At 45.5% G+C, this 15,938-nt stretch overlaps 3 protein-coding genes across 3 annotated transcripts; 1 reads left to right on the forward strand and 2 right to left on the reverse strand.

The window, feature by feature from the left end:
- The first annotated feature begins 10,983 nt into the window (after window positions 1-10,983).
- LOC136454620 (uncharacterized) lies at window positions 10,984-11,334 on the forward strand. Its single transcript, XM_066454986.1, has one exon. It carries the CDS (start codon window positions 10,984-10,986, stop codon window positions 11,332-11,334), a length of 351 nt encoding a protein of 116 aa, XP_066311083.1.
- Window positions 11,335-11,721: 387 nt separating this feature from the next.
- Window positions 11,722-15,060, reverse strand: LOC136452153 (uncharacterized). Its single transcript, XM_066452795.1, has 3 exons — window positions 13,639-15,060; window positions 12,492-12,972; window positions 11,722-12,402 (listed from the first exon to the last, which is right to left on the reverse strand). The coding sequence occupies exon 1, from the start codon at window positions 15,002-15,004 to the stop codon at window positions 14,252-14,254; it is 753 nt and encodes a 250-aa protein (XP_066308892.1). The 5' UTR covers window positions 15,005-15,060; the 3' UTR covers window positions 11,722-12,402; window positions 12,492-12,972; window positions 13,639-14,251.
- On the reverse strand, window positions 12,343-12,935 carry LOC136454621 (glutathione S-transferase T3-like). The gene is made up of 2 exons (XM_066454987.1): window positions 12,492-12,935; window positions 12,343-12,402 (listed from the first exon to the last, which is right to left on the reverse strand). Exons 1-2 carry the CDS (start codon window positions 12,933-12,935, stop codon window positions 12,343-12,345), a joined length of 504 nt encoding a protein of 167 aa, XP_066311084.1.
- Window positions 15,061-15,938: the final 878 nt, after the last annotated feature.

The following is a 15,938-nucleotide window of genomic DNA, read 5'->3' on the forward strand; positions in this document are numbered from 1 at the left end:
TTGGGGACTGTTGTCTAGCCACTCATCTGCTGAGGTTCCAGTGGAATTTCTTCTACAGTTTCCTCCACAGCCGGCTACTGAGCAGTTCTTTCCGCCAGTACTGGCGAAGCCGTGCCACACCCGGCTAGCTGGCCAGGATTTTCGGTGGACGCCGACCTAATATACCAGAGAAAAGTTCAGAAGACAATAGTATTCAATACAAATTATAAGCTTACATCAAGGTTACAGATACTTACAGTTTGGAAGCACGGAATGATGTGGCGAAGGAGCATCTCTTCGACCGCGCCTGCTCCACGTGCTCGACGGGTTCCACCGGGCCTTTTTCCACAACTAGTACTGGCGCCAGGGTTTGGTGCTCGACCCTTCCTCCGCTTGTCCTCTGTGTTGCAGTGGTTAGTGATGCGATCACTGCTGGCACAGAGGAGCCACCCTACTCTGTTGACTCCATTTGTCTCCTCCTCTTTCGAGGGAAGAGTTAGAAGATGTCCACATCCTCTGTTTCATTGTCTAAAAGGGAGAAGATGGCCTGATGACGTTTGTTGGCCGCCAGCCACTTGCTAGCAGCCCTGGCTGCTGCCTCCTCCCCAACCTCGAGTACCGCCTAGTCGACGTCTTCGGTCCTGGCACTGGTCTAGGCGGTTGGGCTGGCAACTTGCGGCCAATCCACACTAGGGGGTGGAGACACGAACACTGCTGCTTGGTCACGACCATTACTCTAGGAAACATAGAGGCGACAACACAGTCAAATTTTGTTACAACATGACTCTACAGGTACAAGGAAGTATCATTTACCTTTAGGGGAGGTTGGTCCAGCTTGAAGGCGTGCTCGATGTCGCTTAACCTAACATAATTGGGATCAGCTAAGTTGAATAGCTCCCCAATCCTGGCCTTGATTTCGATCTTGTCAAGTGCCTCTTTCCTGGTCCTCGTTGGATCTGCGCTCCCCTGGTATTCGTATCCAGGATGCACCCTCTTCTAGTAGGGCTAGATCCTTCGGCTGATGAAGTTCCTGACCACGCTTGGACCATCCAGCTTTCCCCATGGGATCATCCCGAGCAGTTCTGCGATCTGCTCCAAGTGCTCGGGCTTCTCCAACCAGCTGTTCTTTTTCTCCGAAATCAACCCCACATCACACAGGGTGATCGCGTTCGGCTCTTCGCGGATGTAGAACCACTTCTTGTACCATTCGTCCAGTGAGGTGTTCCAAGGGTAGTGCAAGTACTAGGCCTTCATACCATCACGCAGATTGAGGTATACGCCTCCGGCTATCTTCGAGCCACCGCTCCCTTTCTTTCGCAGACAGAACAGATGGCGAAAGAGGTCGAAATGGGGCTAGAAGCCACCATAGGCTTCGCAAAGATGGATGAAGGTGGACACAAGAAGAATCAAGTTGGGATGCAGATTGCAAATCCCAATCTCATAATACAAGCAGAGCCCCTGAAGGAAAGGGTGCACTGGAACCCAAAAACCCCGCTTGAAGAAATCCTCGAAAACCGCAATCTCACCTGGTTGTGGATTGGGGAAGCTTTCTCCTTCTGGCGCACGCCATCCCACGAGTGCCTTGTTGTGGAGCACTCCCATGGCGACGAGGTCTTCGATGGTCTGCTCATTGCTCCTTGACTTCCACCACTCCTTCGCAATGACTCCGCCTTTCTTCTGGGCGTCTCTCTTCGCCATTAATCTTCCCTTGCTAAAGGGGTGGATGCGGTGGAGGGGGATTGGTGATGATTTTTGGAGAAATAGGATTCGGTAAGAGGAAGAAGAAGGTTGCGGTGGCGAATGACAATGGGGGTCGGTAAAAAGTAACTTACCAGTTCTATATTATAAATAACCAAGAGCTCGGTCATTTCATCCACCCAAGATTCTTGGGAGATGTGTGCACGCGCCATAGACGGTTGTTTTCACAACCTCAAGATCTACACCAATAAACGCGCCCCTTCGTTACCAGTGTACGTGCCTCTTCGTTGATAGTGTGAGAGGGCCCACACTGATGCACCTCCATATAGGTGCCAAGCGACTATTTGTCAGAAGGAGCAAGAAGACAGAGTGACGCGCTATACCCGTCTGCTTTTTTGACTACACGTGTCATATTGGACTTGACAAAGTAAGGAGATAAATAAATACACCAAATAATAATACAGGCGGCGTTCGTTTTTTTGCTACATGTCTTGTGCTCAAGGATGGACCAGACCACTATTGTGGTCGAGGACTACCCTGACCACTACCGTGCTCGGGGACTGCTTCGACAATTGCCGTGCTCGGGGACTGCTCCGACCACTGCTGTGCTCGAGGACTGCTCTAACTACTAATGTGCTCGGGGACTGTCCCGACCACTGCTCGGAGATCGCTCTCCTCGGCTACATGTGATTTGTACTCACATACAGTTAAGAGACATTTATTTAGACCTTGCTACAAGGCTCATACTTCGCCTTCTAGCAAGCTTGGGGACTACATCGGTACGATGCACCTGCCGGTGCATCTCGTATCGCCTGCACGACCATTGGATTCTTAATTTTAGTAGAATTTTTTTTAGACCCTAGCACCACATGCCTGCGTCACCTACTACCAGGCTCGGGGACTAAGTGGGCACACTTCACCTTGCGGTGAATGTGTTTATTTAATCGACCCCTATGCTTTGACTGATTGTAAGGATTACTATCGTGCTCGAGGACTGTCCTGACCACTGCTCAGAGATCGTTCTCATCGGCTACATGTGATTTGTACTCACATACAGTTGAGAGACATTTATTTAGACCTTGCTACATGGCTCATACTTCACCTTCCAGCAAGCCCGAGGACTACATCGGTACGATGCACCTGTCGGTGCATCTCATATTGCCTGTACGACAATTGGGTTCTTAACTTAACTGGGAATTCTTTTTAGACCCTGGCACCACGTGCCTATGTCACCTACTGCCAGGCTCGGGGACTAAGTGGGCACACTTCACCTTGTGGTGAATGTGTTTGCTTTTCGACCACTATGCCTCTGATGATCAAGGATGCTACGCTTCAAGATTCACTTACATTTCTTTTTCAGAAATACAAGTGGGCACACTTCACAGGATGGAAATCTTTTTCTTTTTTCTTAAAAGCACCATACATTCTTCGGACAACCTACTTCTCCGGCGACAATGGTGGTCAGAGATGTCAAGGACTCAAGCCTTACTTGTCGAAAAAGGTTAAAATGGCGTGTCGCAGCATAATACATGGTGCTCGGGGACTAGCTGTGGGGGTATTAACCCCTATACCCTTATGGCTAGGCTTGGGCCGACCCGGATCAGTCGGTTCGGTTCACCAAAAGACGACGCGCGGCTTGGCCAACCTGATCGGAGTCCCACGCAAGGAGTCGAGGCGGATTTGGCGATCAAGCAAGATCCTAGTCGGTTAGAATAGGAATCCTTATCCGACCACATATGACAATTGTAACTGGCTAGGATTAGTTTCCAGATCTGCAACCCTGCTCCCCGAACTATATAAGGCGGGCAGGGGACCCCTCTAAAAAACATCTCTCATTGACATACATCAATACAAATCAGACGCAGGACGTAGGTATTACGCCTTCTTGGCGGCTGAACCTGGATAAAACCTCGTGTCTATCTTGCGTCACTATCTTGTTTGTGGCTTGCGCATCTGTCTGCCGACAATCTACTACCTTGGGCATACCCCTAGGTAGACTACCGACCATATTTCGTCGACAGTTCGGTTCTCGGTTAAAGTTGCCCAGGGCTATTCCGTGCGGTGCGGGCCGTCGCTCTCCTCCTCGCTCGTCTCCACCAGCTCCTCGTCCTCCTACCCTGCTCCTCCTATCCTCCTCCTCTGCTCCCCATCCCCGGCGATGGCTCTGCTCCCCTCAACTGGCGGTGGCGTGGATCCTTGGCGATTTAGGATCCATGGCGCGGATCCATGGCCCTGCTCCCCTCCATGGCGTAGATCCGTACTAGATCCATGGCCCCGCTAAAAATAGGCCTCCACGAGACGAAGAAGAAGAAGAGCGCGAGATGACAGCCTCCGTGAGACGACGGCGAAGAAGAGCGCGGGTCCTTGTGCGCGGTGTTAGGCCACGCCGTGCCGGTGCCCCTTGCGATGGGGCGGGTCTCGCCAACGCCATCCTCGATGTGCCCGCCTGTGGGGGACAGCTCCGTAGCCCTGCAGCCCTGCTAGGCGTGGATCCTGAGTACACCCTGCGACGGGTGCTGGTACGTGCCCACGTCGGTGGCGTGCTCCTTGGCGGCCGCGTTGGCGCGCATGGTGTCCTACTTCTCTAGCCCCGCGGCGAAGAGGAGCGCGACCTCCTTGTAGCATTGCAGCACAAGGAGCGTGCGCGTCCGTAGCTCAAGGGAGGCCTCCATCCTCAGTGCCGCCACCGCATCCCCGCAGCCACCGTACGACGCCGCCACAAGAAACTTCCTTGCCAGGCTCACCCTGCTGTTGGCCGCTGTGCTCGTCTTGTTCTGTCGTGCCCCGCGTGGTGTCGCCGTGCTCGTCCTGCTCGCCTTCCTTGTCCTGCTATTGTCGTGTGCTGCTGGCCTGCTGCCCGTTGCTTGCTGTTGTCGTGTGTTGCTCGCCTAGGATGCCCACCACTTGTTCGACCAAATGTTTTAAACGGGTAACCTTATCAATTTAGAGAGGAGGTGACTGTATCAAAATAAACCAGACAATCAAACACATCTTAGGGTTAGCCAGGCTAACATAGTACATACAACTAAACAACCATGAGTTGGCTTGGTAGGAACAAGCTAAAGTTGTCTAGGCTAGGATTCTAGCCAGGAAACCAAACACACCCAATGCGCCCAACCTAAGTTTTGGCATATCTGTAGACTTTTTTGTTTTCAATTTCAAAATCCACGCATCAGTTTTTATGCTGGAATAGGCCGCACTGGGCTAACGGACTACCCCACCCACGAGCATAATGTGCCCAGCCTAAGTCTCGTCGTATCTGTATTATTATTATATTAAAATAGACAAAAAAATCCATCATAGCAAGTGTCTTCATAGCTTACTCCCGCCGTCCTTAAAAAGAATATAATTATCGTTTTTCGATGACCGATGTTCTAAAAAATACTAACATTTATAATATAAAATAAGTATCAATAAATTAATAATGGAATATATTTTCATAATACATCTTAGTTAAGACATAAATGTTAATACGAATCATTGTAAATTTGGTCAAACTTTAGTAAATTTGATTGGCATGATTCTCATAATTATATTCTTTTTGGGACGGAGGGAGTAACTGTAAATGATCACTTCTGTCATGTGAGGTCCTAAGTTCAAGTCTTTATAGACTCTATTTTTTTTTTTTTTTTTTTGCGTAGAATTTCTCCATGTCTGTGGGCGAGGCGTTGGCTGCAAAACACTCTGGAGCCGAAGTCCACTAGTTGTTCACACATGGTACGTTAGCTGCTATACATATAATATATGGAATGAAATGTGTTAAATAACAGAAGCACCCACGTAGTTCAGTGGCTTGCTGACTGCTTATGAACCATGAGCTCGCGGGCTCGAGTTCACCATCCTTTTCAGCAATTTTATCGGTCTTTATTTACTCTGCGAAATCGTCTGTTTTACTCCCTGAACTTTTTAAAACCGTCTATTTTACCCTTTGGGTGGTTTTCAGCGGCGGTTTTACTACAGTAACGGTGGGTTGCTACAGTGCCGGTGGTTTTGAATTTCCTTTTTTTTTATTTTCGGTGAATTTTTGAAAAATCATAGTAAATCATAAAATGAAAAATCTAATTTTATTGGACTCCACATGAGTAGATCTACATAGTGAATATATAATACGGTATGCTTTAGTACAAATTTTTACTGTAGCCTTAGATTAATTGGAAAATCTAATTTTGTCTGTAATTAATTGAAATAATTCATAGCTACAGCTTCTATAGTCCAATTATGGTGAAATTTTTATGGTACGCTAATTATTGTATGCTTGAACTATAGTAAAAATTTCGTACTTATTGGACTATGTATAACTTAGTTATAGATAAATTCTAATTAATTACAGACAAAATTGGATTTTCCAATTAATCTAAAGCTACAAAAAAAATTATACTAAAGCATACCGTATTATATATTCACTATGTAGATCTACTCATGTGGAGTCCAACAAAATTAGATTTTTTATTTTATGATTTTTCTATGATTTACTGTGATTTTTCAAAGATTCACCGAAAGTAAAAAATTCAAGCGCACTATTACTGTAGCAAACCCACTGTTACTGTAACAAACCCGCTGTTACTGTATCAAAACCGCTGTCAAAAACCGTCCGGGCGGTAAAATAGACGGTTTTGGAAAGTTCAAGGGGTAAAACAGACGATTTCATAGTTGGGGGTGAAGTAGACCAAGTATGAAAGATGGGAGTTAAGTAGACTTTTTTTTTCCTTTACTCTGTGCTGCGGTCTTTATTTACTCTGTGTTGCGGGCGAGGCTGTTGGGCCTAGCGTGCCAGTTTGGCCTATTTAGAAGGGAGCTGGATCAGTCGGTCCATTTTGCGTGCAGATGGGGGCGTGGCTGTTGGGCTAGTGCGCTAGGCTGGCCCAGAGGCTCAGTCAGCCTTACATGAACAGGTGACCCAACTAGGACAAAGAAAACAAGTGAGCTGATATATAAATAAAAGAAAAAAGAAAAAACATCGGGTGATGTGGCAATAGGCCTTGCCAACATGGACAAAAATATTTAAAATAATTCAATAAATAATTTGCAACACATAAATAGGCCTCGTAACAAAGCAAATATCATCACAGGATGAAATTGGACTAGTTTTGTGACACTTATTGTGACATACAACTTTTTAATGTCGCTAAGTCGAAATGTCTAAAATATAATGCCATAAACCCGATGATATAGTGACATAATGACCTATTGTCATACTAAATACGTCAAAAAGCCACATATTTCTTGTAGTGTATTTATGCCTCTTGCAGCATAAAACTTTCGATGCAATACTGACCATGTATCGCATTGAATCGCTACTAAATTGATGCAATAGTAATCACCTATTGCATCAAAGTTTAGCACTATCAATCCGTTGCAATAGTACTCCCTACTTGCACCCATATTCTAAACCGGTGCAATACCTCTTACGTATTGCATAAAAAATCAATACTAACGCAACAAAAATTGTCCGATGCAATAATTTCTACCTATTGCATCTCAAGTACGAAATCGGTGAGATAGATCATACCTATTGCATCAACATGAATTACTATCGCATTCAACTCCTTCTTGATGCAATAATGACCACCTATTGCATCAGATTTTTAAAATTGATGCAATAGCAGCCACCTATTGCATCAGATTTGCGTTTGATGCAAGGCGAAGCGATGCGATAGGGTAAAAAATTAGTAGTATACACACGTCCCACTGTTGTGCATTTAACATATATGGTTAGCTAATGAAATCATATGACATGCACGTGTTTAATAGAATACAAGAAGAAGATCAACAGATAAGGTTCGGTTTAAGTCAGCTCACAAGAAGAGTAGGTTTTGGGTATCTCAACTTGGTACAATTTGCCCAAAACAAGCACAATATGAGATAATTGGTCCATATTGGAAATGTATGTTTATGAAATTGGTTTCTGGTTTGAGAACATTTATGATTGACTTGTAAATATGCTATCAACTTTTTTATGTACACAAAGGTGTGGGTTGTATGTATTTGGAGCTGACTTCAAATGTGGTAGTTCTTGAGATGGATTCGGCCCAAGCCAAAATGACCATGTTTTAATAAGCATGTAAACATTGTGCTGCAGAATGGATTTTGGGAGAAAGAACAAATTGGCCTTGAGATTAGTTTGACCCAAGCTAAATGGCTTTATATGGGCTAAGCCTAGTTAAAAAGGTTGAAAGGCAATCCATCTCATGTGGGAAAACTTGGCCAGATTCTAATTTCTTATGATAAATTTGTTACAAAATGTTTGCCACGTCATTCACCACATCAATAATGCCCTGTCATTGTCCATGTGGTCACAACCTATTTAATGTGTTGTGACGTTCTCTATCATGATTTAGAGTGTCACAGATATTTACGACAAAAATGTGTTTGTCCTTAAATTTGTGATGTTTTTTGTTTCATCACAAAAGGTACTTAAAACCCACCTTATGTGTGATGATAGAGTTTTCATCACTAGAGCGCCATAAATGGGGTCTTGTGACAAAAATCTCTATTAGTGATAGTTTCTAAATGTGTTTGTTCATTGTTTTGTTGTAGATATATCACTTCAATACCACTTGCATGCACTACTAGAAAAAATAAATTCCTTAGGGTCCAGAATTTCCTTGAGTGCAAAAATCCAGCCGCTAAAGAATAATCATTTCCTCGGATGGTGAAATGACCTAAGTCAAAATTATAGTGCTTGAAGAGATCTAAAGCTTTCCTAGTTGAAACTTTTTTCATTTGAATTTGTTTAGGATCTCAAATATATGCATTACAAAATTCACTAGAGTGGATACAAAAGCAATACATCAATAACTTAGTCACAAGTGACTTTGAGATGTAGTGGTAAGGAAGCAACACAAGAAAGCTAAGGTTGTGAGTTAGAACCCTAGTGGTCGTAGGGTTGCTGAGATTTTTTGAACAGGTTTCCTTAGGGGTTTGAGGCCCTCAAGAAATTTTATATTTACTTGGTGGTTCACTAATTTTGTATGCTTTTTGACTTTTGCCATAACCCAATTTACCTTAGTGGCCAAATAAACCACCAAGAAATTTATCGTTGGTGGTGGACCGCCAAGAAAATTGAATTTCCCTAGCTCTCTATACTTGGCGGCCATTGCTTGATGATCACCCCTAAAAACATTTCTTTGGCAGTTTTCATATTGTCCTTGGTGGGTTTGTACCCTCAAGGATGGGTATAGTGATGGCACTCATCGACGAAGATATTACCTTGGTGGTCGCAGGGTTTCTGTGATTTTTGAACTTTTTTGACACATTTCCTAGGCGGTGTTACACATTTCATTGGTGGTTTGAGGCTCTATAACTTTTGCCATGGCTCAATTCACCTTAGCGGCCAAACCGCCAAGAAATTTATCCTTAATTAGGAGTGTACTGCCAAGGAAATTGAATTTGACTTACTCTCTATCCTTAGGAAGTTGCTTTCAATGGCAGTTGATATAATGTTATTGTCGGTGTAGACAAATTTGTATTGACGATTTGTACAACTAACACTATCAACAGTGAAGACAAATTTGTACTAGCAATTTTAAAAGTACCATCAATTTCGATTCAACAATTGTTCTAGACTTTCACAATTATGGATGATAACACTGCACCAGTACAAATCAATTTCTACCGGCCGCTAGTATAAATTGTCTCTGTATTCATGTCAAGTCGGTGTAATTAGCTGCTAATCCATAGTGCTTAGCTAGGTGTCCTTGTGTTAGGGAAATTAATCAATATCCTAGGGATAAAGTGGTTTCAGACCTAACATATGGGTGAATAGGTTAGGAAGGCTTATAAGTGTCCATCTAGGAGTCTGATGAAATCCATCTGTTAAGAATTCAACAGATTTTGGGAAGAAGATCAGGTCATCAGATGCGTAGAGTACTAGAGTGTAGACAAACAAACCCTTTTTTAGAGCATCTCCAACAGTACCTCAAATTTTTTTCGCCAAATCTTGTAGTTTTGTAACTCCCCAAAAGGTATTGGGAGGGGAAAAAAGCCCATCTCCAAGAGTTTCTCATAATTGAGTTCCAATAAATCAAATTTGAGACCCACAACCTTTTTTATTTTTTGTCGTCATTTTTTTCCCGTGCCGTAGAAACCTACGTTGCTCTTTCAGCAGGGGCGCCGCCTCTTTCGTGCGCCGTGGTCTGATCATCGCCGCCGCCTCCTTCCTGCCGACTGCAGCAGGCAGTTCCCAGGCGGTAGCAACACCTCCCAGGCCACCGCGCAGTCCTCCCGCCTTGCCGCGCCATGCACCAAGCTAGCCGCAGGCACGTACCAAGACGCGGCAGGCACCTCCCAGCAGGCTACAAACACCTCTTATCAAGCCCTCCAAGGTAGACGCCATGAGTGCTTCCAAATCACTTCTGTAGAGGGAGTTGGATGATTCATCATCAGACGACGATGACATTTTGATCTTCTCAGCGGCTACAATTGTCGAGACATATTCAAACCAAAAAGGAAGACATGGTGGTTCTGTCCCAGGGCACAATGTTATTTATCGAGATCGAGAAGGCGGGCACCAAAGGATGTTTCAAGATTACTTGGCTGATGAGCCGACATACGGCCCAAATTTATTTCGCCGGAGGTTCATGTACATTCACTTGTGATACATACATAGTATGGTATGTAAATGTTGTACGAGTATTTTTTTCTAGGTACAGGATGAGTAGGGAGCTTTTCCTATGCATAATGAATGCTGTTGAATCACACGACGGTTACTTTGTGCAAAAAAGGAGTGCGACCAATGTACTTGGATTAAGTTGCTTCCAGAAAGTCACTGCAGCATTTCGTATGCTAACATATGGGGTTCCAGCTGATGCAACGGATGAGTATGTTCGCATTGGCAAAAGTACCGTAATTGAGAGCCAACGTAGGTTTGTTGTTGTAGTTGTTGATCTATTTGAAGATGAATACCTGAGATATCCTAATGAGGCTGACACAACACGCTTACTGGCACTCGGTGAGAAAAATGGTTTTCCTGGTATGTTAGGGTCCATTGATTGTATGCATTGGGCGTGGAAGAATTGTCGTGTAGAATTGTAGGGTCAGTACAAGAGGCATGTGGAGAAGCCCACTATTATTTTGGAGGTTGTTGCTTCCAACGATCTTTGGATATGGCATGCTTTTTTTGGAATGTCTAGGTCTCATAATGATATCAATGTGCTTCATCGATCTCCTTTATTTGCAAACCTGACAGAGGGGAGAGCTCCTGAGGTGAACTATATCATTAATGATCATGATTATACGATGGGTTATTATCTAGCCGATGGTATATACCCATCATGGGCTACTTTAGTGAAGTCCATCTCTTAGCCTATGGGCAACAAGAACAAATATTTCGCCAAAGCACATGAAGTAGCGAGGAAGGATGTCGAAAGAGCTTTTGGGGTTCTGCAGTCTAGGTTCGCCATTGTTAGAGGAGCAGCTCGCATGTGGGACACAGAGACACTTGGAGACATCATGAAAGCTTGTGTGATAATGCAAAATATGATTGTCGAGGATGAAGGAGTTGTTGACCCTACTGAGCGGTTCGATTATGGTGGCCAAAATGTGGAACCTTCTCATGAGAATAATGGAACCTTTGATGAATTTATTGAAACGCACAAAAGGATCAGAGACAAGGAAATACATATCCAGTTAAAAGAAGACCTCATCGAGCACCTATAGAATCATCCTGATTTATATTTGTAATATACACACATTTTATTTTATTGTTAGGATCAATTTATTTTTGTCCTCTATTTGTAATCAAAACTTTTTTACTTCAAGTGTAATGAACATTTTTACTTCAAGTGTAATTTTAGCCGGCCATCTACCAGTAGCATTCAGTAGTTGTCGTTCATGTGCAGGCAATCTGCTGGCTTTCAGCACTGATGTCAAAAGCACAGTGCCATGCACCACAGTATGTGTAGGCATCAGGCGTCGAGGACCAGGAACAACAGTAGACTACTTGCCGATCATGTCAAAAGCACAGGCATTTGCCAGCACAGTAGCATATACATTCATGCAAGAACAAAGTTTCATTGAATATAAATAATACAAATTAAAAAGCACTTGACCATTTATGATGAAGCAAAGGTTCACTGAATCACAAAGTAATGCAAAGGTTCACTGAATCACTGAATCCAAAACAAATTGGCTATAGAAATAAAATGACATGAACTAATTCTAATTCGCAAGACGACGAGCAACGATATGCTAGCGCATCGTCGTGTAGTACTGCTGCTGCAGCGGGTCGAGATTGGTAATGTCGATTGACATTATTTTGTCTTCCTTTTCGATGAGGTGTGATTCCACCTTTTTCATCTAATGACAGGCGCTTTTTCTCTAGCTCAAGTGAAGCCATGAACCTCTCCTCTTTCTTCTTCTTCTCCTTCTCCATCTCAAAAGCCTCCTTTTTACCCCACATCTTGTCCAAAGCCTCCATGCAAGCTTCACCACCTCATCGCCTTAGAGCTTCCTTTGCCTTCTTCGAACCCATTGGCCTCTTTCATGCTTCGGATTCTGGTGGTGGAATCTAAATGACATCTTCATTGTTATTGACTTGTATATTCGCAGGCGTGGAATCCGCATTAATCTTCTGTTTCTTCTTATTCTTACTGGCTTGCTGCTCTGCCATTCTCTTCCTCTTGGCCTTCCACTTGTCTTCACCCTTCAACTTGTTCCAACAGTGCATTAGAGTGAATGTCTTGTCTCCCTGTCTAATCCCTTGAACATCTCGGCCGCGTCAGAAACCTGCACATGTTATTAATCATCAATGTGTATATCTCCACAAATAAATTAAATAGAAAAACAAAACAAATGAAACAAATAACAAATTAAACCTTGTCTTGAATGGTTGCACCACTTTGATTCCTATGCTCAATCGCTTCGAAGCATGCACAAAACTTGTTCACTTGGTCCAAAATAGTCATCCATCTATGCATAATGAAACTCTCCGCTCTGAACGCTTCAGTTGTCTTGTGTTTCTCATAGAAAGCATGAATTCTACTCCAAATGGAGCCACGAGGTTGATTAGCCCCGCGCACGGGATCTTTGCTCGTGTTAAACCAAGCTGCCACAACAACTAAATCCTCCTTCGGATCAAAATTTTTTGTCCTCTTTGAATAAGGCCTTGTACTGCGAGGGCGTGGAGCACCTCCACTTGGCTGCACCGGCACATCAACTGCTTGAACTTCAGTACACATCTCATCAATTTCCTGGGTGTCCTGTGTCATGAGAAAAGTGTAGTCCTCCAAACCAGGAACATCATCCTCTCCAGTGACCATGTTTGTCCAATATCAACCATCGAACGTTGGGTCCATCCTACAATAATTCAATGCTTAATCCATGTACATGAATAAAATATTTGTACTGGATCAGAGATCAGGAAATGAAAAAGCAGTTTCATCAAAAGCACTGGCATTTGCCAGCCATCTGTAGCACAATCATGTCAACCAATCATTCAGCCATTCAGCAGCACAGGTATCAAAACCAGCCGGCCATCAGTATGAGGAAAAAATTTAGTATAGCACAGTGCCATGCAGCCTCCTCTCTCCCGTCAGCAGGTACAGTAGCATACACGCCGGCACAGTAGCATATACATTTAGGCAAGAATAGCAGTTTCATCAAAAAATAAATAGCAGTTCCATAAAAAAATAGTAGGCAACTGCTAGCCATGGCAGGCTGAGGCAGCAAGCAGCCACGGCCAGGCGGACGCAGCCAGGGCGCCCGCGAACCCGGCTGTCCGCCGCTCTGATCAGATCGCGGGCTCAGGCCAGGGGGAAAAGCCCCGGTCTGGAGCACTCGACTCTGATCGGATCGCTGGGTGCTGCTCTCCGCGAAGGCCTGCAGGCCGTCTACGCCTCCGCCGGCCTCCACGACAAGACCCAGGCGACCAATCCCGGCGGCGGCCAATCATGGCGGCGGCAGCATGGATAACCCTACAAACGGCAAAACACCTGAATGGAGAAGTAGATCGATGGAGTTTACCTCTTGCTCGGCGGCGGCGAAGATCTTCTGCCCTCGACGAACGTAGCAGTAGATCGATGGAGCCTGTGCTATGGCGCCAAGGGGACGGCGCAGGAATTTGTCGTGGGAAGCACGACAAGGAGCGGGAACGAGGATATGCGCACGACGGAGCAGCGCGTATTTTTACGCGCGGTCACGGTGATTTTGCTAAGTGCGGAAAGATGAGAAGAGATACGGGGAACTCTTGGAGACTAGTTTTTCTCTTTTTTCCTAAATTCCAAGGATGAGGAAGGGATATGGGGCACTCTTGGAGATGGTCTTATATCCAATATAGAAACCTCCACCCTCTGTATCTCTATCATGAGATGAACACAGCCTAATATTTCTGAGAAAATATAAGAGATTGATGCTAGTACATGCTAAAATTAGCGAAGGAAGTTTGTTGAAGAAGAAGAAGAAGAATAAAACGGTGTCCACTCATGGAGCAGTTTAGGCGAACTGTGTTTATCGATGTGACCGCTGGTACATTTCTTCGTGATCCACATTGAGTAGTAGTGTCGTCTCTGAGATGAATGCAATTTCAGGGTAAGATCAGAACGGTTACATGCATGCCGCAAGCGGATGGATCAATGGATCACTCGGAGGGACGGCCGTTGAACGATTCTGACTTGAACTGCTCGTAGAACTTGGCGATGAACTCCTCCGCCTGCATGTCGATGGCGTGTGGGCAACTGCTGTCACCATCGCCGTCGCCACCCTCCGCCGCCAGAGCACCCTCTTCGTCGGCGCTGTCCATCTGGTGCAGATCCTCAGCAGACGCGTAGCGGCTGGTCATGCCCACCTCCTCGAACTCGAAACCGGACCGCGCCGGCGACTGCGGCGGGAGGATCACGTCGTGGTACACGTCGGCGTGGCCCAGCGGCGGTGGCGGAGGGTAGTACTCCAGCTCCTGCCCGCGGAGGCGGAGCGGGCGCATGCCGTCCACGATGTGTTTCCACGATGGCGACTCGTCACCGGCGGGCTTGTGGTCGTCGGCAGCAGCCGCGATGGCCCTCTTCTTATTGGGGCTCGTGGTGTCGCCGTCGTCGTCTGTCTTCTCCATGCTGTCGCTCCGGCCGAAGGACAGGAACATCGCCCTGAAGAGGCCGAACGCGCCGCGCTTCTTGCGAGTGGAAGGGCTCCTGGAGGAGACGGGAGTGGTGAGCAACTCCTCGTCGTTGTTGTTTGCGGCCGAGGTGATCGTGGAAAAGTCCCCATTGATCTCTTCTTTCTCCTCTACGCTTACAGTTACGCTAGGGATGGCAGTGCTGGAGACCGCGTCGTCGGCGCCATTGTTGTCGAGCACTAGGGCGGCAGCGACCATGGGCGAAACAGCTACTTCCTCCATGCGAGGAGGGAGAGCCGGGACAGGAAGAGAAGGCACGAGGCCTTCGGCTTCGAGGATGTAAGGCTCTCCTGCAAAGCAACGGGGGCTGATAGGAAGGAGTCCTATATATCTCCGTGGAGATGGTCGGAAACGCGGTCTATTTCTGGACAATTTTATTTATGTCGTCAATGACTTCCGGACCGGAGAATTTCGCGGTACTCCTTGGATGGCTGTGAGAGTTGTGACAGGCACGTACGAATTGACTAGTCTGTTGGCACATAGTACTGTATGGGACTTGAACGCTGGTCACCAGTCCGGTAGTATATCCTCAATGAATGCCAGGACAATCTCGAAGCAGTGGTGTGGAACTTTGTGCTTTGGATATACTGTACGGATGCAATTATGCAAATGCCAGACACAGCTGCACCGAATTGAGCGATCGAGATGCCAAGGCGGATTCGGCCCGAATTTCACCGAAATTCGTTCATTTTGGCTCGGTCCAAGACAAAACCAACTCGGTCAAAATATTTTGGCCCCATTTAAATTTTCACTCTGTTTTATGGTCCAACAAGAGGGCCCACAAATGTTCCTCCGTTAGTATGACCCTAAAAAACTTCCTCACGGTCCCTAACTTTCACTAGTACAGAAACGAGCTGTACTCACGGTTAAAAAACCCTTTCAGTCCTGGTTTCCCAACCGGAAGTACGAATGCGGGACTAAAGGACCCCTCCTTTAGTGCCGATTTCTAGCCCAGGACTAAAGGTTTAGTCCCGGTTGGTAATACCAACCGGGACTAAAGAGACCTCCCGGCCTGACCACATGGGCCGGCCCTTTAGTCCCGGTTGGTATTACCAACCAACCAGGACTAAAGGTTTTCTTTTTTTTTTCTTTTTTTTATTTCTATTTTCAATTGATGATTCGTTTTTTAATAGGTTTTTGAATACGTATTCTATGC

The sequence above is a fragment of the Miscanthus floridulus genome, chromosome 5, assembly GCF_019320115.1.
Source record: "Miscanthus floridulus cultivar M001 chromosome 5, ASM1932011v1, whole genome shotgun sequence".
In the NCBI taxonomy this organism is placed as follows: domain Eukaryota; kingdom Viridiplantae; phylum Streptophyta; class Magnoliopsida; order Poales; family Poaceae; genus Miscanthus; species Miscanthus floridulus.

What these genes read in the sequence shown, in the direction of transcription:
- LOC136454620 (XM_066454986.1), top strand. Translation starts at nt 10,984, where the DNA reads ATGGGCAACAAGAACAAATATTTCGCCAAAGCACATGAAGTAGCGAGG.
- LOC136454621 (XM_066454987.1), bottom strand. Translation starts at nt 12,935, where the DNA reads ATGGTCACTGGAGAGGATGATGTTCCTGGTTTGGAGGACTACACTTTT. An exon ending in GTGCAACCATTCAAGACAAG is followed by an intron (nt 12,403 to 12,491) that starts GTTTAATTTGTT and finishes TAACATGTGCAG; the next exon opens with GTTTCTGACGCGGCCGAGAT.
- LOC136452153 (XM_066452795.1), bottom strand. Translation starts at nt 15,004, where the DNA reads ATGGAGGAAGTAGCTGTTTCGCCCATGGTCGCTGCCGCCCTAGTGCTC.